Source organism: Lepidochelys olivacea (assembly GCF_965140295.1).
Source record: "Lepidochelys olivacea isolate rLepOli2 genome assembly, chromosome: 1".
Classification (NCBI taxonomy): domain Eukaryota; kingdom Metazoa; phylum Chordata; order Testudines; family Cheloniidae; genus Lepidochelys; species Lepidochelys olivacea.
In genome coordinates this window covers 10,328,266-10,351,323 of record NC_140411.1, presented here as the reverse complement: position 1 = coordinate 10,351,323, position 23,058 = coordinate 10,328,266, and the positions used below count along the sequence as shown (strand labels likewise).

Here is a 23,058-nt window from a genome sequence, read left to right as displayed (position 1 = left end):
AGCCCAAATGGGGAGGGAAAGGGAGGAGACGGGGCCATTGTGAGCACAAACCCCACCCCACCCCAGCACACTCGCACAGGGATGCGCCCCTCCCAGCCAGCTCCTCAGACACACAACGTGGGGAACGTCCTCAGCGCGGCCAGGATCCACTCAGAGAGAGAGACAGTGCACGCCATGGGTTCACGTGTGGCCTCCGGGAGTGACTCATGTTTACTTCCTTCATTGGCGTGAATTTGGTGCTAAGGAAAAGCCAGGCCTGGGAGGGGCAGAGGATGTGCAAGCTTCTCCCACCCAGCTCTGCAGATGCCCCCCACTCCTGACCTGCAGCCCCTCTGCTACGCCAGTCCTGGGTCCCCACCCAGCTTTGCCAATACTCACCAATCCCGACTTGCAGCACCCCTTGCTATTCCAGCCCTGGGCCTCTCTTGGACAGAGAAGGCCAGTCGTGCTAGACTGCGATTACAGGCAGTGATGGGTCTAGCTGGAGACCAAACTCACAGCATGTGATTCCTGAACCCAAGCCCCTGGAGAGGAGAGGCCAGTGTCTGTAACTGATGGCCCCCCTCCAACGTCCTAGCTCTTCTGCCCTCAGAGGAGTATGCACCGCCCTCACAGTACAGGGAAGTGCAGCTGGAGGTAGAGGTTGGCCGTTGGGCACTTTATTTCCAGAAATCAAAATTGCTGCGTTGGGTTTTGGTGAAAAGTTCTGCATTTCCTCTCCGGCGGAGAGGAGCGTGCACAGACAAAGACACGGACACACACAAGCAGCCCAGCTCAGCACAAATGTCCACAGCCCACAGCCCACCACCACAAACTGAGGATCACTACACCAGAGGCAGCTCACATTGAACTGAGGGTGCATTTATTCCAGAACCTAGGCGCAGATCCTCAGAGGGATTTAGGCTCCTCCAGGGCCATCTATAGATATGGGGAGGGGCGGCTGGCCCCAGGCCTCTGCAGCGGCGGGGGCATTCTTAGTCCTCCGTGGGAGGGGGGCTGCGCCCCAATGTCTGTGGGGGGCAGGAGCAGGTTTATGGCTTGGGGGGCAAGGGGGAAACCGCCCCCCAGCACAAGCCGGAGGAGCGGAGTGGGTTGGGGCCGGGTCACTCCACTTCCTGCCGCCCGGTGATTGCAGGGTGGGTCCGACCCCACACTCACGGGGTGGCGGGAAGTGGAGCGACCCGGCCCCAGCCTGCTCCGCTCCCCTCCCCTGGCTCCCAGACTTGGGGGGTTGTGGGGAACTGCCGCCCCAGCACTCACTGGCAGCGTGGCTGGGTCACTCCACTTCCCACCGCCGGGTGAGTGCGGGGTCAGGCCTGACCCCTGCTGCAGTCCCCCGGGACGTAGCTCAGGGGGAAGGGGTAGAGTGAAGGCAGGGTTGTGGCAGAGCAGGGGTGAGAAGAGGCAGGGTGGGGGCAGAGCAGGGGCTTTAGGGAAGGGGTGGAGTGGGGGCAGGGCTGGAGCGGATGCTTTGGGGAAGAGGTGGAGTGGGGCTGGGGCAGGGGCAGCTTTCCTGGCCAGCTCAGCTGGCTGGGGGATCAGGCTGGCCTCTGGAGCAGCATGCAGCTGTGTAGGGCACCAGAAAATTTGGGGCAATTTGGTCTGCGTATGGCCCTGGGCTCCTCTTACTGTCACCGGCTCTGGGAGCCTGGCACCCCTCAGCACTGCCTCTGATTTGCAGCTCGAGAGCCCACGGGGCTGCTGTTAGAACAGACAGAATTGAAACATATGAATCAGCTGTGGCCAGTCAAAGGCAGAACCGGGCCTCATGCTCTTCAGGGTTGTCCCCGAAAGCGGCATTTCTGCTCTCACGTCCCAAAAGCAACCCAAGCCCCTTCACGTCCTAACTCACCCTGTCACTGGTAGGAGCGTTAGACAGGCACTATCCCCTGTACCACGGACAAAATTTGGGTAACAACGTTCTGCCTCCCTCACATCCCCCTACAGTTTCAATTAGATGCAGCGTTCTTCTTCACTTCCTGTCCTAAAGCACTGTGCAGTGTTGCTGTGTGCCGTTAACAGCTGCTGCGTTCCATGCCAGACTTGGTTGCATTTCAGCAGCGAGCGTCCGAGTCCTGGACACTCTCTGGCCCTCTGGAATGAATGCCACGGTCTAAAGTTACTGGGATCATCTGATTTTTCCACCCCACCCCCCACCTCCTTTCCATACAACATTGGGGCCATTTTCTCTCTTCTTGTCTTTTAAAACGGAAGACAGGCCAGACAGACAGACCGACCCGCTGAGAGAGCCGGAAAGCCCGGACACGCTGCGCCGTATTATGAGCCAACCTTGTCACTCATTTCTCCCGTGGCAGCTGCCAATTCCTCCTCCCACGGGGGTTCTTCATAGTCAGAGTTGTCTGCGAAGAGATACAAAGGGAGGCTGAGAAACATTGTTCAGTCGAAAGGGGGTTCAGGGAGCAGGCACCCCGAGATTGCTGTGCTCCCGTCAACCACTTTCTTGTGCCTGCTCCCACACCCAGCCAGGCAGAAACACAACTCTCACTGCAAGAGGCAACATTGTCCTGGGGGAGGGCACCCAAGTGGGATTCAGGTGGTTTGAGCTTCATGGCTCTGCTACAGACTCCCTGGGTGACACTTCGCCTCTCTATGCCTCAGTTTCCCCATCTGTAAAATTAGGCTAATTTTGTCAAGCACGCCAAGACCCTTCCATGAATGACACTAGACTGGGGAAAGGCTTTCTATGAACGGCTTCTAAAGGTCACACACTGCAACAGCTGTCATCCAGCGCACTCTGCTTTTTGCTATCTGGCAATGCCTCGCTCATATCCCCTCTGATTCCCACAGCACCCAGGGGCTTTACACATCACAAGATCGCAGAATTGTTGTACTGGAGGGACCTCGAGAGGTTATCATTTCCAGCTCCCTGCGCTGAGGTAGGGCCAAGCAAACCTACACCGGCCCTGACAGGGGTTTGTCCAACCTGGTCTTACAAACCTCCAGTGAGGGGATTCTACAACCTCCTTTGGAAGCCTGTTCCAGAGTTTAACTCCCCTGAGAGTTAGAAAGTTTTTCCTAATATCTGGCCTAAATCTCCCTGGCTGCAAATTAAGCCCATTGCTTCTTGTCCGACCTTCAGTGGACATGGAGAACAATTGATCCCCGTCTCTTTAGAACGGCCCTTAACAGATTTGAAGACTGTTCTCGGGTCCCCCCTCAGTTGTCTTTTCTCAAAACTAAACGTGTCCAGTTTTTTTAACCTTCCCGAAGCTCAGGTTTTCTAAACCTTTGATCATTTTTGTTGCTGTCCTCTGGACTCTCTCCAGTTTGTCCCCATCCTCCCTAAAGTGCGGCCCCCAGAACTGGACACAGTTCTCCAGCTGGGGCCTCACCAGTGCTGAGTCGAGCCGGACAATGACCTCCCGTGTCTTACGTACGACACTCCCGTTAATACATCATTTGAATCCCTCTCCTAAGAGCCTGAACCTGAAATCAGGCGTCAGGGCGTTTTGTCTGAGGACTGCAATATTGAAGCCTAAATTAGACAGAGCACAGCAAAGGAATGACAGACAGCCGTCACGGAGGCGAGGTTATGGAAGGACGAGACCATGAGAAAGGGTAGTGGTACATTCTGTTGGTTCCTTTTTTGTTGTTTTTTTCCAGAGGAGTTTGTGTTTCTAGAGTGATTTTGAAAGGAGTTTTTTCTCTGGTAATATGCTGAGCTAGGTTTCAGAGTAGCAGCCGTGTTAGTCTGTATTCGCAAAAAGAAAAGGAGGACTTGTGGCCCCTTAGAGACTAACCAATTTATTTGAGCGTGAGCTTTCGTGGGCTACAGCTCACTTCCTCGGATGCTGAGCTAGTGTTTGACGGAGCGTTGAAGTCAGGGCTGGAGCTGCAGGGAGAAATCATAAGGGGCTGCATCTCCTACAGGTGAGCACTAATCATCCAGTGCAATGAATCAAAGGCTCCATTCAGAAACAGGAGGGAGGTAAGAGTCAGGGGAGGAAAACAAAATGGGCCATTTATTTAACCTTTATAGGAACCAGGGTGCTAACTGCCAGTGTTAAACACTGCTATGTGGTCATCCGGAGTCTAGAGGCAGGTGTGGCTGCTTTCTGGCAAAGCTAACTACGTATGAGGTTATGTATCAAATCTGTCCCTTGGTAAGACAGCCAGGCTTGGTAAGACTGTGTCTCCCAGTACCCCAGCCTCTGAAGGCGGGGAATTTCTCCTGGGACCTTGGGATACTCGAGGCTGGAAGAGAGCTCCCTGATTTATTTCTTTTTGGAACACCCAAGGCATGAAGCACTATTTAGATTCAAGCATTTGAACAAATGAGCTGTAAAAACAAGGCCCTGACCACCTGCGGTCCTGAAAGAGCCCGTGGCTGTCTTTGCCGAGCATGGGCATATGTGCCAAATTCCAGAGCATGCAATGGCTCCAGCCTCCCTGTCGGTTTCATAGGAGGAACCCCCCTTAATTACCCCTCCTCAGGTGAGTCTACATAGCAATGCGAGGTGTGAATGCAGCACAAGTCCGCCTACCCGAGCTAGGTATGACAGATATCAAAACAGCAGGATAGCTGCTGGGCCATGGCCGGTGGCACAGGCTAGTCACCCAGGCACAATCCTGCCTGGGGCTCTAGGTACATATTCGCGTAGTTATCTTACGCTGCTACCCGTGCAGCTATTGCAGAGTGGCTGATGCTTCCCACCCCAGAGGTGGCTGCATCTCTGCGCTTGCTGAGTGATCCCAGTACAGGCAGACTATAAAGCACTCTGGGGTGAAAGGTGATATGGAAACGGAATGTCTCCGTGACTTTATATCAGAGGTGGGCAAAGTACAGCCCACGGGCCACATCCGGCCCATGGGACCGTCCTGCCCAGCCCTTGAGCTCCCAGCTGGGGAGGCTAGCCCCCGGCCCCTCCCCTGGCGCTATGCCGCCGTGCGGATAGCACGACTTGCGCCCGCCCACCTCCCAAGCTTTCCAATAAGCCAGTCCTACCACTCTGAGCAGCATGGTAATGGGGTGGGAAGCGGGAAGGGGGGGTTAGATAAGGGGCAGGAGGTCCCGGGGGGCAGTCAGGGGGCAGCGGTTGGATGGGGCGGAGGTTCGGGGGGGGTGGTTAGGGGACAGGGGCAGTTGGATAGGCATGGGAGTCCCGGAGGGCCTGTCAGGGGGCAGGGGTGTGGAGAGGGGTCGGGGCAGTCAGGGGACAGGGAGCAGGGGGGTTGGATGGGGGTGGGGTCCCAGGAGGGGGCGGTCGGGGACAAGGAGCAGGGGGAGTTGGATGGGTCAGGGGTTCTGAGGGGGGCAGTCAGGGGGCAGGAAGTGGGAGGGGGTGAATAGGGGGCGGGGGCAGGGGCCAGGCTGTTTGGGGGGCATCGCCTTCCCTACCTGTCCCTCCTACAGTTCGCAAAGCCGATGTGGCCCTCGGGGCAAAAAGTTTGCCCACCCCTGCTTTATATGCACACAGAGAACCAGCTGCCTCTTCTCCTGGGGTAGGAGTTTGTTGGGACGCCCGATTTCGGGAGAGAACTACGACCAGGCTCCTTCGGCAATGCAGAAGGGGCACGGATACCCAGTTACAGCTGCTGCCATATTTCCTCTGCAGCATGCAGCGTTCTGAGCCATTGCTTCCATGACTGCTCACTCCAGGCCAGGATGTAGGGAGACCCTGTGCAGCCACACAGGGCAGCATAGCCTCCGTCTGTCAGTATGGGAGCCAGAAGACCTGGGTGTGTCCAGCAGCCTCAATAAAGAAGCCCCTTTCTAGGCCCCACAGCTGAGACCCCTCTCCTCTCTAGTGACAGAGGGTTTCCAAAGCAGCAAAAGACTAAACTGCCCCCCGGCACACCCCGAACGCTACACAGCTGGTGCGAGGCAGGCCTGTGAATTTAATGATAATCCCCATTATCCCAGTGCAAACCCAGAGCTTAACTAATTCGCAGAGAGTTTAACTAATTAGGCCTCATTCGGCTTCATGAACTAAGGGCTGATATGGCCCTAGAGAGGAAGGGAAGTATCACAACCCCCGTTTTACGTAGGAGAAAACTGAGACCCACAGAAATTGAGAGAGTTGCCCAAGGCCACACAGTGAGTCAGTGGCACAGCAGGGAATAGAACCCAGGAGCCCTGAGTTTTAGCCCCAGTGAGCAGTATTTCCTCCCCTTTACTTTGAGATTTAAACGCTTTGCTGCTGGTTCCCACTCCAGCTGTCCCTCCGCTCAGGTTACCTGTGGGCCTGACCCTGGTCCATAGGGCAGCCCTGGATGGCAGGTATGCAAGGCCACAGCAAAGCTGTCAATGCCTCCTGCTGATTGGTCCCCAGGCCTGTCTCTCTCATCCAGCTTTGCTCAGCGGCTGCGGATGAAAATTGCTCTGCTCTCCTAGTCTAAAGTAGCTGTGACGCTCCCCAGGGGAGCCCAGGGATGTGAGGCACCTCACCACCACTTGCCCTGAGTGCGAAGGCATCTTGTCTGTGCCTGCCATGGGTCAGCTCCCTGAAACCACCAGCTTCTGGCAGCACAAGCCCTGCCCGCCAGGTCTCCGCAGGCCTCGCCCTCTCTGCACTGGGCAGTGAACGGCACACGCCAACGCCCGCGGCCTCAGAGCGTTCCCTGCAGTGCCCAGCCCCTTCTCACTGGACACTCACAGAACTACCAGGCCGGCTGTTCCCAAAGGACCAGGACGCGCCAGCTTGTAAGTTTCAACCTGGGACTGGCACTTTGCTCCACACCACAGCCCTGACCTAGATGCATAGTGAAAACAAGAATACGTTTATTATCCATAAAGAGAGATACAAGGGATTGCGAGTAAGGACGGTGGAAACAAATTGTTTCATATGAAATAAAATCATAACGTTTTCTAGAAACAAAACCTACCTAACAGGTTACCCGCCTGTCTAAAGCAGCTTCTCTCTAGCATTTTCTCCAGCATTTTCAGTCAAGTTTGGCTGAGACTTCCTCTTTCATGAAGCCAACTCGTTGGCTGTTTGTTTCCTCGGTAAAGGATGACAAGGTGTCTCCTCTGTCCCCCAAATATACTACAGCAAACATCTGATGTGCAATTCAAGATAGGGTCCCCCCCCCATTTACTTTTTCTATTACTGGTCTCTCTCTGAAGTTTTTACAACCCTTCAGCAGCATTTGGTTCCGACCGGCAGCAGCAGACCCCCTGTGAACGACACAATACTGAATTCACACATAAACAACCGGATAAGCATTTCTTCCCTGACAGACAACCTGCTTTCCCCTTCGCTAGTGACCCGTCCCCAGGCACAGAGCTTAGGAACACAATTCTCAGCATAGATACCTAACTCCTTGCGTCACATCCTTACTGGCATGTCTCCGTGACACTGACGATCAGGGTGACACCGGCTTTTATCTGAGACGCCACGACATTCTCTGAACTGGAACATACACACCAGGCCCAGAAGATTCCTGTAACTCTCAGCAGCCCCTCTGTGCCCCTTCAACAGTTGGCACTAACTGGTTCTTGGGTCACAGAAGCCCCTGGACAGAAGCTGGGAGCAGCAAGGCTTAAGGCTCAGCCAGCCAGCAAAGCTGAATCCAATTACTGGATGCTCTGGGATCGTTTAGCAGATGATGCTCAATAAAAATGATTCCCTTTCCTCTCATCTGCTCTCCTGGTGGAACATTGTTTTGCTGGCCCTCTTTTAAGCCTGTGCACTGGGATAAAATCCTCTGCGTGATTTTAGGCCATCGAAACCCTGGTGCTGCGCTGAGAGATGCTAGGAGGGGATCGCCACACGGTGACTGGACAGGCCTGCTTCAGAACCATCGCTACGTGATGTGAGAGCCCCCCCCCCCCCCCCATTGTCGAGTCCCGTGACCGTGTCGGGATTCCTGGAACCCAAAACCTGATTTTGCAACCCTTGAAAATCCCCAGGGTCAACCCAGGCAAACCTGTGACACTGCTGCAACGAGTGGGATGGATGGATGGAGGGACAAACTACCCAAGGCCCAAAGGCTGTTTCGGGAAGCCCCGTTCATTGCACTAACGCAAAGCTCGAGAAGGGGCGGGTTAACCCTGACACACACTCACCGAACTCCGGCAGGAAGAGGTCGAGGGGTCTGGAAGGCAGTATCAGGGGGCTCTGTTGTTGTGGTTTCACAGGGGGAAGGACAGGAGGCAGAGGGGGTGGGATAATAGGCACCGGCTCAGGGGCTTGGGATTCCTCTCTAGCAGGAAAGCTGCAAAGAAAAAGAAAGATCCCACGTTAACAGGGTTACAAGCCTTCTACGAATCCCCCCTCCTTCCCTTCCCTGCATGGCTGCCTTAAAAATCGAGGGCCAGACCCTGATCTCATTGATGCCAGCGGACACCCGGACTCACTCTACTGAAGTGGAAGGAGCGACACTGGGTTTGCACTGGGATAATGGGAATTAGAATCAGGGCCTTCGCATCGTGCAAGAGCCAAGTGGTCAGGTGGGTTCAGCAGACCGTATTACTGAGGCATCGCCATGCAGTCACCACGGGTCACCTCCCAGCACAGACTTCCAACACACCTCAAGGGAAAAGAATATTTAACAGCCCAATTGCAGACAGCTGGGATTGTCCCTGTCCCCACCGCTAACCGCCATCAAAAACCCACCCCCACCGATGACGGACGACCACCAAAAGCCCTTCAAAAACCACATTCAGCACAAAGCCCTCTGACAGCATGAACGCTGCAGCGTGAGTAAGGAGCTGCCCAGAACTAGGTGCCACCACCACCCTGCACTTCCCATTGACCTGACCTGCTGTCCTATCACAGAAATGAAGGGACCTCAAGAGGTCCTCAAGTCTACCCCCCTGCGCTGAGGCAGGGCCAAGCAAACCGAGACCGGCCCTGACAGGGGTTTGTCCAACCTGATCTTAAAAACCTCCAGTGACGGGGATTCCACAACCTCCCTTGGAAGCCTACTCCAGAGCTTAACTATCCTGAGAGTTAGAAAGTTTCTCCTGATATCTGACCTAAATCTCCCTGGCTGCAGATTAAGCCCATTGCTGCTAGTCCGACCTTCAGTGGACATGGGGAACAATCAATCCCCGTCTCTTTAGAACGGCCCTTAACAGATTTGGAGACTGTTCTCAGGTCCCCCATCGGTCTTCTTTCCTCAAAACTAAACACGCCCAGGTTTTTTAACCTTCCCTCCCAGCTCAGGTTCTCTAAACCTCTGATCATTTTTGCTGCTCTCCTCTGGACTCTCTCCAATTTGTCCACATCTTTCCAGGGCCGAGTACAGCAGGACAATTACCTCCCGGGTCTTACGTACAATAAACCTGTTAATTCACCCCAGAATGAGTTTAGCCCTTTTTGTAACTGCATCACATTATCAACTGACAGTCAATTTCTGATTCATGATAGCCCCCAGATCCTTTTCAACAGGCCTACCTCCCACCCAGTTATGCCCCAGTTTGTAATTACGCGTTTGATTTTTCCTTCCTAGGTGATGTACTTTGCATGTGTCTTTATTGAATTTTCTCTTTTTGATTGCAGACCTATTCTCTAATGTCCAAGGTCATTTTGAATTCTAACCCTGTCCTCCAAAGTGCTGGCAACCCCTCCCAGCTTGGTATCATATGCAAATTTTACAAGCTTCCCCTCCACTCCATTATCCACGTCATTAATAAACACATTGAATTGCACTGGACCCAGGACAGACCCCTATGACACCCACCCCGGCCCCCTGCAGATACACCCTCCCAAATCATTGATAAGTACTCTGTGAATATGGTCTTTCATCCAGGTGTGCAGTCACCTTTTAGTAATTTTACCTAGACAATATTTCCCTAGTTTGCCCATGGGAATGTCATGTGGGCTTGTGTCAAAGGCCTTGCCAAAATCCAGATATATCACATCTACCGTCCCACCCTCATCCACTAGGCCGGTCACCCTGTCATGAGAGGTCCTGGGTAGCGGCTTCCTACCTTAGCGCTCTCAGTCAGTCTCATGTGCCATCCCGCAATGTTCCAGGGACCTTCCTTGAGCAAGCATGTCGTTCAGTATTGATACAAACCCAATCCTGCACCGCCCACGCCCCACCCGAGCTGGGCACGCACCACGCAAAAATATACACAGCTGTTGGGTCAACGAGCACCTGAGACCCCTCTGGTCACCGCCAAATGGTGGAGCTGATGGGGGAGACTATAGCTGGTTAAAAAATGGACTTCTCTCTCTCTCTCTCTCTCTCACACACACAGAGCCAGAATTCCCAAATTTTTTGCAAAATGAAATTCTGGGTGGAAAAAAATTGGTTTTGGGGTCAATTGAAATGTTTTGCTATGATAAATTCTCAATGTTTTATTTCAGTTTTGACCCTTTTTTTACTTATTTTTGTATCAAATAAAGTAAATTTCAAAACAGTCATTTTGTTTGTTAACAAAAAACATCAGAAGTTTTCATTCCAAAAAAGTGGAAACTTTTATTTCCAATTGCTGTCAGAACAAAATGTGGTTTTGGCTAAACGGCATTTCCCAACACAAAACTGTTTTGATGAAAATCCCGCCCCCACCCCGTTCTAAGGGGGGGCAGAGCCCCTTGTTCTAACAGCGTTTACACCAACAACAATTAGACAGAAAATGGTTACCAGTGAGACAACAAACAGTGGAGAGCTAGACCCCAGCGCAGTGATTTGGGGAGGCTGATGGGTATTTTCGACAAGCTGCCACAGCCAGGTTCAAAGGGAATCCTTACCTGCCTCTCAGTTACCTGGCTTGGTGAGCAAACTAACCCTGGTGTGGTATGTCCCCCCGGCAGGGCAGACATGCCAGATGTGTCGGAGGAAGGACACCACTGGGTTGCAAAAGCAAGTGCTGGGTCCAGACTGTAAGTTCTTAAAATGGCATCCCAAATATGCAACCTCCTCTTCCTGCCTGCTATTTAACAGGAGCATGGCCTTCCACGAGGCTACAGTTCAGGGGTCAGGAATCTCTTCCTGATTCAGTGGGACTTCGGGCAAGCCACGAACGTGAGCATTTTCATCCTCAGGTGCCTAATGACAGACATCCAAATCCTTAGATTGGTCCCTACATCGGTGGCTGTATTTTCCAAAGTGCTCAGCTCCAACAACTCCCCACTGGAATCAGCAGGAACGGCAGACACCCAGCACCTCTGAGAAACAGGCCATTTGTATTTAGGTGCCTACAGATGAATTCAGGGGCCTGGTTTTAGGCACCCAACTCAAAAATGTTGGCCGCATTCTCCCCATGACTCAGCTTCCACATAAGAACATCAGAATGGCCATGCTGGGTCAGACCCATGGTCCACCTAGGCCAGTATCCTATCTTCTGACAGTGTCTGGTGCCAGACGCTTCAGAGGGAATGAACAGAGCAGGGCAATTTCGAGTGAGCCATCCCCTGTCGTCCAGTCCCAGCTCCTGGCAGTCAGAGACTTAGGAACACCCAGAGCACAGGGTTTTCATCCCTGACCATCTTAGCTAATAGCCATTGATGGACCTAGCCTCCAAGAACTTATCTAGTTCTTTTCTGAACGCAGTTATAGTTTTGGCCTTCACAACATCCCCTGGCAATGAGTTCCACAGGTTGACTGTGCATTGTGTAAAGAAATACTTCCTCTGGTTTGTTGTAGACCTCCTGCCTGTCCATTTCATTGGGTGACCCCTGGTTCTTGTGTTATAGGAAGAGGTACTTCCTTGTTCACCATCTGCAAAATATGGATAGTGCCATTTACCCACCTCTTGGGGGGAGAATTAACTGACAAATCTTTGGAGATTCTCAGCTGAAAGCTGCTATGTGAGGGCAATGATTTATGATTGGTAGTGAGCAATTCAGGTTCTCTTGGGCTAATGAACAAACAATATAGTGGAAAGACAGTGCCACCCACAGCCTGAATTGCAGAGGTGCAGAGCAAAGCTGAAGTCGTTTGGGGTGACAGTTGCTCAGCACCTCCGAAAATCTGGCCGAGGGCATGCAACAAGCCCCAAAGAGACACTCTTTCCCAGCACCTTTCTCTTCGGTTGCATTGAACTCCGAACCTCTTGGGAACTAGAATTCAGCCACAGCTGCCTCCCCGTTGCTACTTTTCAGTCATTTCCCGCCTCCCAAACAAGCACCACCAGATGGGCAATGCACAGAATGTTTACAGTAAAGATTTGCTAAGGACAGGAAAGAGGGGAAGTTACTTGGGCACAAAAATAAGAGATCTGAGTCTGTTTTCCTTTGTTTTTGTGGAAAGCTTCCCAATCCGGAGGCGGCTGTGGAATATCTCCCAGGAGAAGCCCCAGTGCCTGTGAACTCCTCCTTTTCCAAATGTCTGGAAAGTATCTAGCACCCCACAGGGCTTGGTCTAAAGGACAAGCCAATAATGACATGTCACAGGAAGGAGGGTGGCGGTGGCTTGGTGGTTAAGGTCCTGGCCTGGGACTTAGAACAACCAGGTGCAACTCCCAGTACTCAGACAGGTCCCTTGGATGACCTTGGCCAAGCAACTTAACCTCTGTGGGCCGAGTGCCCCATCAGTCAAGTGGGGCTAATGCCACTTCCTTCTCCCACCCTTTGTTGCTCTTGTCTACTTAGACTGTAAGCTCTTCAGCAGGTCAGGGAGTGTCTCTCAGCATGGGTGTGCAGAGTCTAGCCGTACTAACAAGTACTAATTACATCCAAAATTCAGGTTGCACAGTCAAACACTTAGAAGTAATGGAAAACGAGCATTAAAGTTGCCCGTGCAACCTTATTTCAGCTCCCTTGTGGGCTTTATTTACAAGTTCCCACACTATATTTTCCATAGGACTGCCACCTCCTTCAGCGAATGAGTAGTTATTCAGCATTTCTTTTTATCCTTCTCATTCAGTACATGGCCCAGGCTGTATTTACCACACGCCATCCAAATCCTACATGGCCTACAGAATGATTAATTTCCTGCTGGGCATTTCTATGGTGCTCTCCCCGTCATGTTTGAGTGCGTCTGTGATGAAGCAGGACTGTTCTTAATGTTTCCTCTGAATAGTGTGAGGGTGCCTCAGTTTCCCCTGTGCAGTTCTTAAGTATCTAGGTGGTGGGATAAGGGTGTATGATCATTGCAGAGTCCTAGGGGGCAGGTGTGTGCAGGGGTCTGGACACAGAGAATGGCCGACATCCTGTTTCCTGGCAACTGATGGCCTGGGCCCTTCCTCCCTGCAAGGTGAGAGCTAAAGGGGTTGGAGAACAAAGTAATCAGTTGACCTCCTGGCCCAGGAAAGGGACAAAGCCCAGAGGAGGAGGAGCTGGAGAGAGTTTCAGTTTGGGGCTGACTGGGGAGGAGGAGTGAAGTGCAGATGTGGTTATCTGGTTCACTGCCCCCCAAAATGGACCCGGCAGAGGAGTCCTGTTCTCTGTACCTACAAGCTCTGTTTTAGACCATGTTCCTGTCGTCTAATAAACCTCTGTTTTACTGGCTGGCTGAGAGTCCCGTCTGACTGCAGAGTTGGGTTGCAGGGCCCTCTGGCTTCCCAGGGAGCCCACCTGGGCGGACTGTCTGTGGGAAGCGCACGGAGGGGCAGAGGATGCTGAATGCTCCGAGGTCAGACCCAGGAAGGTGGAAGCCATGTGAGCTGTGTGTCCTGCAGACAGTCTGCTCCCAGAGAGGAGACTTCCCCAGAGTCCTGACTGGCGTCGTAGGGAGCAGGTCCAGAGCATCGCCCGGGGACTCCGTGACAGCGTCACAAACATTCATGGATTTATCTCTGTGCAGGGGATATTCTTATATCTAGTTTACAGATAGGGAGCTGAGGCAGAGAGAGATTAAGGCTACAATTATCAACAGTGACAACTAATTTGAGACACTTAGACCCTGATTTTTCAGAGCACTCACCAACAGAAATTGGTCCAATAAAAGAGGTTATCTCACGCACCTCATCTCTCTTAGCATTTTTATGGCACATTATATGCCCAGAGCTCAACTCCAGTCAACATGAGTTGCAGCTGTGAGTGCTCAGCGCTTCTTCAAATCTGTTCCCCGGTGTCGTAGGTTGGGAAGCCAGAAAATGAGGAAGACACAATTAGTGGCCAACTCTGAGCACTGTGGTTTCAGTGATTTATCCAGCATCAAGCAGGAGTTCCGACAGAAGCAAGCAGAGAATCCAGTTCTCCAGGGCAACATTCAATTTCCTTGGCCACAGGTCCACCCATTCTCTTCCTGCAGCCCCTCCCTCATTCACTAGACATTGTCAAACTCCTGCAGCAAATGAGACAGGGATCCTACAGACAACAGCCTCCTTCACTACACAACCCTGATTCAGCCCCGGTGCAGACGCGTCCCATGCACTGAATGAGGCCTGGGGTCCAGTGTGAAAAATTGGATGTGATTGTGTCATTAACAACTATATCACTATGCATACGTCAATGATCCCCAAACTTTTCGGGGTCAGAGCTGGGGTCAGGAGTGGGGCCACGGCTCCGGGGGAGAGGGGGTCGCAGACAGGGGTAAGGGGGCCAAGCCTGTGGCTGCAGCTTGGGAACGGAGCCGCAGCCAGGGCCGTCACTTTTAGGTTCTATAATTTACCAGGAGGAGGCGGGGGGCGGGGGAGAAAGTATAAATCTATTAAGCTAATTGCTTCTGGGTTCCAACAGCTGTATGGAAATCCTGAGGCCCTGCAGTTTACATGGCGTCTGTAGCGAGAATAGGGAAAGTGGGAGAACATCATGAACTTCTATCATTGGAATGAAAGGAATAACTCCATTGGCTGGCAGTAGTAGTAGGCTGCTATCCTCTGTGTAGCCCAGGCAGTAGATGGGGACATGACACACCCTTTGTAAGTGTTTACTAGTCGGAATAGTTAGAGAGCATCTAAAGGGCTCAGTCCTCCCTCTGTCAGGGCAAGATCCAGAAGGCAGGTGCTCAGCCCTTTCTGAGAATCGGGCCCCTTGAAGGTGTCCTGAGTTGGACATCCCAGATCACTAGTCACTTTAGAAAGTCCTGGCCTGTCAACCTTGTGAAGGGAAGATGCCCTACAAGCCAGGCCCGATGCCTCTGCTCTCATGGTTCTGCATCCAGCATTCATGTCCCCACTCCATTTAACAATTGGCTGGACTCGGGATGTCTGGCTTCACCATTCGGGCTGACTGGTCTGGGGCATTTCAGAGGCACTGGGATACCAGTGACATGCCCAAACAGACAGCAGGGACATGTAGGGACTCTGATGCAGTAACTGTGAGAAGGACCGTCCAGTACCTTTCAGTCAGGGCTACACACAAGGGCCCGACCCAGAGTGAATCCAGATCCAAGCTGCCACAGAGTCCTGGGGTGTCCAGTGCTGGGGTTTGGCGCAGGGCCTCTCCCTCCGGTTCACACCTGCTCAGCACATACAGCAGAGCAGACTGGGTAGCTCTGTTTACTTGGTGCGGGAGTGGGTGGGAGGAGGTCTGGGGGAATAATCAGACCGGACGGAGTGACCTCACTTCTTCGCAGCCATTTCTATAGAAACAAGCCCGCAAACAGCCACAGACTGGCAAGACAGTTGGTGCAGAAGGCAGAGCGGAGCCCCGGGGGCACATTGCCCTGCACTTCAGGACGAGCGCTGCAAAGAGCCCCTCACCCCCAAAGCAACGGAGCCGCTCTCTGCACCACCAGGACCCCGTTGCTGCTGTCCTCCGGCAAAGCAGGGGCTTAGTGAATCCGGGGGTGCTGAGCCCAGCACCGAGTTAAAGGCAGAGCTGACTGCAGTGGACCAGGCTAGGGTGTAAGAGCACCCCCACCCTCCTTTGCGGGATGGAACCAGGACTGCCCAATTGTGTGCCATAGCCACGGAGCGGGGGGGCTCCACAAAGCATCTTAGCATCACGTCCTCAAATCACCAGATGAACACCAGCTAATTAACCCTCCTGATACCCCTGCCAGCACCATCATCCCCATTTTAACACTGGGGAAACTGAGGCTGGGGGCGATCAAGTGGCTTGCCCAGAGTTTCAGAGAAAGTCTGCGCCAATGTCTGATTTGAATGGAGGAGCGCCAGGCTCACAGGCCAGCGCTTGGAGCACTAGATGCACTAGATTTAAAGGTTAAAAGGAAATAATCACTCTCCCATTCCACACCTGCTCAGAACCCAGCCCAGGGCCCGGTGCATCCCGAGGAGACACCCCTGTGTATAATGTGCTCAGTCCCGCTTGATGGGACAGGATTGCAAGTGCTGAGCACCTAGCCACTCCCACTGAGACCCCTTATGGGCAGGATTTCACAAGAGCGCCACACCCCGTGTTCACCCAACACGTTGAGCTCTTAGGGAAATCTGGCCACTTATTTCTGGGGCGCAAATAGGGGAAAATCTGTCCATAGGCATCTGTAATGCCCACATCCGCTACAAGTGAAACAAAGCGCATGACAGGCAAAACTAACAAAGGGTCAGGGTGACCAGATGTCCCGATTTTATAGGGACAGTCCTGATATTTGGGGCTTTGTCTTATATGGGTGACAATTACCGCCCACCCCCTGTCCCAATTTTTCACCCTTGCTATCTGGCCACCCTATGAGGGGTATCCCTGGGGCCCCTGGGCGCTGGAACAGACAACAGATAACACAGAAATAAGGCAACCCGGCTGTAAGACATACAAACGCCACATGGCACCTAACCCCACCCAATTACCAATCAACCCCCACCACTGCGACTGCACTACTGAAGTGACATCTGCAGCTCAGGGATGCCACAGACCGAGCTGTCCGGGGGGCTGAGCAGATGGAGATTTCCTCCTGCCTTGGGATCTAGCCTCCTCTATTCTCCTTGTTGCGTCCCCTACCGGAGGGACTGAGGTGTAGAAGCGAGACACATGACTGGGTGCTTTGCTGATCTCCTCTGCGCTGCGTGGGCTCCCACAGGGCAGTCTTGGATTCCTGCACTCCTGAATAACGAGCCCTAGCCAGCAAACCTTCCATGGACTGCACTGGGAGCAGGATGAGGCTCAAATGGCTTTTGCAATCCTGGGCTGGCCTGGAGGCTGCCACCTTGCCATCGGGTGTGGGGCCTGGCCCCAGGGATGCATACGTTCCTCCCCTCCAGGCTCATGGCCCTGCCCTACATCTGGGGAAAGAAAGGAAAGCCACAAGAGAACGGCGTGGGACTGTGTTGCCGGGTGGCTTGTGTGTGTGGGTTTGCGCCGTGTGCTGTCCAGCTCTGTGCAGACAGCTGGTTCAGCAGACTTCAGTGGTACTCCCCCATGCTGTCAAGTGCTGAAGGCTGGAATGCCATTGCCTCAGCCTGTGGAGCCCCAACGTTATTATTATTAACAGCAAATAAGGCAGCCAGCTCATTCGGCAGACCTCGCTGCGTCTCATAAAGGACGACAAAGGCACTCAGCTAGGTTAATTGCCCTAGGATGCCAGCGCCCTGGCTCTGTGGGTACAGATGTGCTAAGACATGAGTGCCCCTTGGCACGAAGTGGCTCAGGCAGCAGCAGGAGTCTCTGCTGTCCCCTCGGCCACACAAAGGGTTAAGTCGAGACATTTATAGGCAGAGACAAACAGCTAGAATACACAACTTACGCACCACCACACATATTTCACGACACCTGTTTGTTACCTCCCCTTGTTCCTGATATCTTGGACAAAACATCCCTGTTCATTGTTTGTCAAACCATCTTATCTTGGACTAGACTGGAATATATTTAGGTAACTATCTAGTGCCTAGTACGCTAGCAACAACTTTGCCAAGCTCATGTACCAGACAGTGAACTTGAGGGCATCTGTTTGATACTTGGCCTGACTTTGGTTCACAGCCTCTGGTCTCGCACCAGGCCCAGTGCTCCAGGCTCGCTCTCTCTACCACAGCCTGTACGTCCACACAACACGCGCACATCGGTCCAGTGCTCTCTGCATTGCACACAGTCCCACCGCAGCAACATTATTACATTCAGTTACATGACAGTGGCGCCTAGAGACCCCAACTGAGATCAGGACCCCGTTGTGTGGGGCTTGGTACACGCACATAGCAAGAGATCCAAAGAGCTCACAGTCTGAACAGACAAGACGAAGGGTGGGAGAGGAAACTGAGGCACGAGGAAGGGAGATGACTGGCCCAAGGTCACTCAGCAGGCCAATGGCAGAGCTGAGAATAGACCCCAGGTCTCCTGACTCCTAGCCCAGTGTCCCCCCTTCGCCCCACAGCGCCCAGCCTTCATCTGCAGAGCCATGACCCTGCACTGCAGCGAAGCTTCTCAGGACTGCTAAGGTGGAAAGACTCCGGTGGGAGGCTCTGGGAACTTCTCCTGCAGCAGGGCTCCTTTGTCCAGTTCAGGTCAGGAGATTCCTGCCATTCCCCTAAGGGAGGCCTTGGTCCAAAGCATTCTGAGGCTCATACAGAATTGCCTTTGCTCCTACTATTCCTACTTGTTCCCTGTCCATGTGTCTCCAGAGCATGCCTCACCACAGTGTCTAAGCAATGAAGTGCAGCCGTACCAGCTGCCATGGACTTTGTCAAACTACACTGCCAATAAAACTGCATTTACAGAGGCATTCTCCCTTAGTCATCATTAGCTGAGATACCACAGGCTTATCTCGTTCAGTCCATCTTTCGTCAGAAACGAACTCCTCCATTTCCTTATCTCCCTTGAGGGTGGCTGTCATTTCAACTGCAGGCCTCCATCCCCCTGTCCAGATAACGACCTACGATCCATGCACTTCCACAAAGCCCTGACACGGGGAGAAACAAGATCCCACCAGTGGGGAATTTACACCACACTTTCCACTTGCTCCGTGGCTAGGGAGAAATCATCATTTCTATCTTTGCCTTTCTCTTCCCACGGTTAAGTAAGTTCTGCCTTCTGTGTACCAGTGGGGACAGACACTGACCTTGGGAGAAGTCAGTAACACTGGCAAATGCCTGCAGTTTTATACTCAATTCATATGTGATTCTCACTCAGGAGATAATGTCACTCGGCATATTGCTTGAATGACAACCGAGTAAGGACATTCACAATGCCCTCCTAGTAAATTCAAACCAAATACTATTATTGTCCTCCTGGTATTGTTCTTTTCCAACTGGCAAACCCCAAGATTTCTTACCAGGATATTCAGGGTTAGTTGCTTAATTATAGCTGTTCTTGCTCCCCTGGGCCAGACTGTTCTTAATGAACTCAGCCCCCAAAGATTAGTAGAAGTGCTCAGCACATTGAACTCGCGCTGGGTTTTGGAGGCACACTGGAACCTGGGATTTGGGGACAGGCTGCCCATCGGTGTCACTATAGGTGGTGAGCACTTGTGAAAATCTGGGGTGAAAGCCTGGGCACACTGAATCAATGGCAAAACTCAGTTTGACTTCAGGGCCACCAGGGCCAAATCCAACACACATTGATGTCCCTGGACAGACCGCTGTTTGTTTCAAGAAGAGCAAGATCAAGTGCCACAAGCAGAATGGAGTGGATCACTGGGCTGGGACTGGGAAGGAGTTTTTACTCCAGGCAAACAATTTATCCTAATGAGTGACTGTTGCTTCATTACAAGACCACCCGTGTGGGATTCACAAAGATCACCCCACACTTCAATGCTGCAACTTCAAGGCACTGTCTGTACAAATATTTTTAGAGCACCACTGCAAGCCCCGGAAGCCGGAGTTTGACAGCCGGGGCTGGGAGGCTCGCTTCTGCAGGCTGTTTGCAGACATAGCCTTAGTTTGCAGGGGACAGGCATTGTGTTTTAGTTGATGAGTTTTTAAATCTTCATTTGGCAACTTCTGCCTTAAAAGACTAGATCTAGACTTGGAGTTTCACATAAAAGGCCATGTCAAAGGCCACACACCCAATTAAAATAATTTCCTTCCCACAGGTCATTGTTAATAGAGGTGGAGTTGGCTGGTGCCAAGTGATTCCGTGGTGTTTTGCCAGGAGATTAATAGGGCTGAAATTCCAAACTCTGGTCTTTTCATCCAGAAATCGGTAAATTGCAATGCAGGGAATGTCATTTTTATTCAGCATTATATTCAAAGTGGTTTTAAGAACTTTTCAGACTTTTTTTTAAAATGGCCTGTCCTCTTCATAGCTGCACCTGCTGGCAGGGATCACAGATCAATGATAATGATAATGATCATGATCTGTACTGGCTGCATTCCTAACTAGACGCTAACAGTCCTCAGACAGTTGAGATGCTATGTCTATGCTCTGTGATAGTGTCCCTTTAAACACAGTACAGGCTGACTAGTTCTTCCACCACAGCTTCTCTGAAGGCCATCGAGGTCAAAGGGAGAAAAACATCACAAGTTCTGCTGTGAACCCTGCAGTCACTGCCCGGAAGGACGGTTTAGTGGGGCAAGCCAGGGGGATGGCGTAGTTGGTTAAGCATCAGGTTTAAAATACTCTCGCTCCTTGGAAGCCGAGCTGAAGAGGCTGGCTGGCTCATTCCAGCCCTCCGGCTCTGGGAGGTGGCTGCAGTGAATTCCATGGAGCTTTCCACAGGTGGGGACTTTCCAACTTGAGCTTCTGGCTGCGCTGCTTGGACATGCAGAGCACCTTTCGTAAGACTAGGAGGTTGGCCTCAGCATCCTTGCATAACAAGCTGTGGCCACATATGCATGCAAACACCATGGTCCTGAGCCTTCAGCACTGAAAGTACCAGCCTTTTCCACCGGAGCTAACAGAGTAACTCTGTGCCACTGTGGTCAGCCACCCGAAGTCAGCATAATCACAAGCACTTGGCTAATGTTTTGCTCATGGCCAAAACATCCCTTTTTTCCCACCGCTGAACTGCGCCCGGGCTGGCTAGCTGCTGCCCTCCACCCTAGAGGCAGCTGGACTCCCAGGGTGCTGTCTGTATGGAGTTAGTGAAGCACTCCCAGATGAAAGGTGCTGTTCTGTGGGCCAGATTCTTAGAGTGGCTTGGAGAAGAATCCAAACCTTTATCTGAACCAACCCGCCCAACCTTCTGTGGCTTGCCCATTGCTCACCTTCCCCCTACTCCATAAACAGCAGGATACTACATCACTGGAGCCTAGAACCACCAAATCCTCAGGGTCTCCTAGGGGAAAAGGACACTTCCTTCTCATTTGCGTCTGCCCTCCCCCATAGACTCTTCCTCCCAGCCCAGTGGGCTTTTTCCCAGATCGATTATTTCCCTCCTCCAACCCATAATACTCCCTTAGGCCATCAAGTCAGCCAGCTGTGTCCTGCGGCGTCTCAGGTCCCCTGCGTGGGCTCGCTCTGACCAGGATCTCACCTTAGTCCACATCCAACTACCAGCTGCATTAGCACCAGTCATTAACTCACCTCTCTCAAAAGCCTCCCTGAATCCCTCCGAGGTGCAGGTGCTGGACCTCAGCCAGGCCCTGAATTCTACCGCTAGCCATCACGGGGAGTGTAAGACACCTGCAGCTGTTGAAATGCAGTCTCCTTGATGCTGAATGCCTCCCAGCCTTCAGCAGCTGATGGGAGTAGCTGACCACAAGCATGAGATGTAGCACCTTCTCTGTGGGCTGCTCAACGGCAAGCCCCAGGGGAAGGAAGGAAGGGGTCAGAAATGGGAGGTGGGTGGCTGCAAACCACAGCAGAAGGGCAAAGGTCAGTCCTGCCGAATCACGCTTTGACATTAGGGCAACGACATTTCGTCTTCGTAAAGCTGACGTTGAAGTCTGGTTAGGTTCGAAGGAGGTGAAGCGTGGTCCTGCTACCAGCCTCAGCCCAGCAAACGTGGGGGGGCAGAGAGGAAGTGCTTGCTAACGGGGCAGACAAGCACACAGCCAGACGCTTGCATACAGAGGGAAGGGGGAAGGGGCAGTGCGATGCACCCAGGCACTGCAAAAAGAGAAGCAGACAGACCGGGTACGACGAGGAGACGGAGAGGGCAGATCAGGCTCCTGGGTGGGGCCTGCACAGGGAACACAGTAAAAACCACCTGGCAGTGGCAACACCATTCCCCAGGGCACCACCATGGTGCCTCCTCCTCAGAACCAGCAGCCCCAGAGCCAGCTCCACGGCAGCCCCCCTCCCCCACGGCACCCCCAGAGCCAGCTCCACGGCACCCCCAGAGCCAGCTCCACGGCAACCCCCCTCCCCCACGGCACCCCCAGAGCCAGCTCCACGGCAGCCCCCCTCCCCCACGGCACCCCCAGAGCCAGCTCCACGGCAACCCCCCTCCCCTACAGGCACCCCCAGAGCCAGCTCCACGGCAACCCCCCTCCCCTACTGGCACCCCCAGAGCCAGCTCCACGGCAACCCCCACGGCACCCCCAGAGCCAGCTCCACGGCAACCCCCCTCCCCCACGGCACCCCCAGAGCCAGCTCCACGGCAACCCCCTCCCCTACAGGCACCCCCAGAGCCAGCTCCACGGCAACCCCACTCCCCTAAAGGCACCCCCAGAGCCAGCTCCACGGCAACCCCCCTCCCCCACGGCACCCCCAGAGCCAGCTCCACGGCAACCCCCTCCCCTACAGGCACCCCCAGAGCCAGCTCCACGGCAACCCCCCTCCCCTACTGGCACCCCCAGAGCCAGCTCCACGGCAACCCCCCTCCCCTACAGGCACCCCCAGAGCCAGCTCCACGGCAACCCCCCTCCCCTACTGGCACCCCCAGAGCCAGCTCCACGGCAACCCCCTCCCCTACAGGCACCCCCAGAGCCAGCTCCATGGCAACCCCCCTCCCCCACGGCACCCCCAGAGCCAGCTCCACGGCAACCCCCCTCCCCTACAGGCAGCATGTGGGGAGCCCCACAGAGGCAGCACGCCCCTGCCAGCCGGCAGCAGTAGGAGCCTGAGGTCCTCCACTGCTGCTGTCCTCTAGGGCAGGGGTTCCCAAACCTTTTCTTTCTGAGGCCCCCCGACATGCAATAAAAGCTCCACGGCCCCCCTGCGCCCAACAGCTGGTTTTCTCAGGGCTGGCGTTAGAGCAGGGTTCTCAAACTGGGGGGTTGGGACCCCTCGGGGGGTCACGAGGTTATTACATCGGGGGTCGCAAGCTGTCAGCCTCCACCCCAAACCCCACTTTGCCTCCAGCATTTATAATGGCGTTAAACACATAAAACGTGTTTTTAATTCATAAGGGGCACGGAGATTGCACTCAGAGGCTTGCTATGTGAAAGGGGTCACCGGTACAAAAGTTTGAGAACCACGGCATTAGGGGGAAGCAAGCAGGGCAATTGCCCGGGGCCCCACACCACAGGGGCCCCCGCAGAGCTACATT

At 53.4% G+C, this 23,058-nt stretch overlaps 1 protein-coding gene across 3 annotated transcripts in view; it reads right to left on the bottom strand.

Annotated features, from left to right (window-relative positions):
• The window catches only part of ARAP1 (ArfGAP with RhoGAP domain, ankyrin repeat and PH domain 1), a 228,506-nt gene that overhangs the window by 87,355 nt on the left and 118,093 nt on the right, over positions 1-23,058 (bottom strand). For 2 of the 3 annotated variants that reach the window (XM_084630993.1, XM_084630992.1), the window contains exons 3-4: positions 8,030-8,178; positions 2,290-2,360 (exon numbers count right to left, since the gene is read on the bottom strand). In XM_084630993.1, the coding sequence (XP_084487119.1) occupies positions 2,290-2,360; positions 8,030-8,178 (220 nt within the window). The remainder of the gene's footprint in view (positions 1-2,289; positions 2,361-8,029; positions 8,179-23,058) is intronic. The other variant, XM_084630994.1, reaches the window with a different exon arrangement.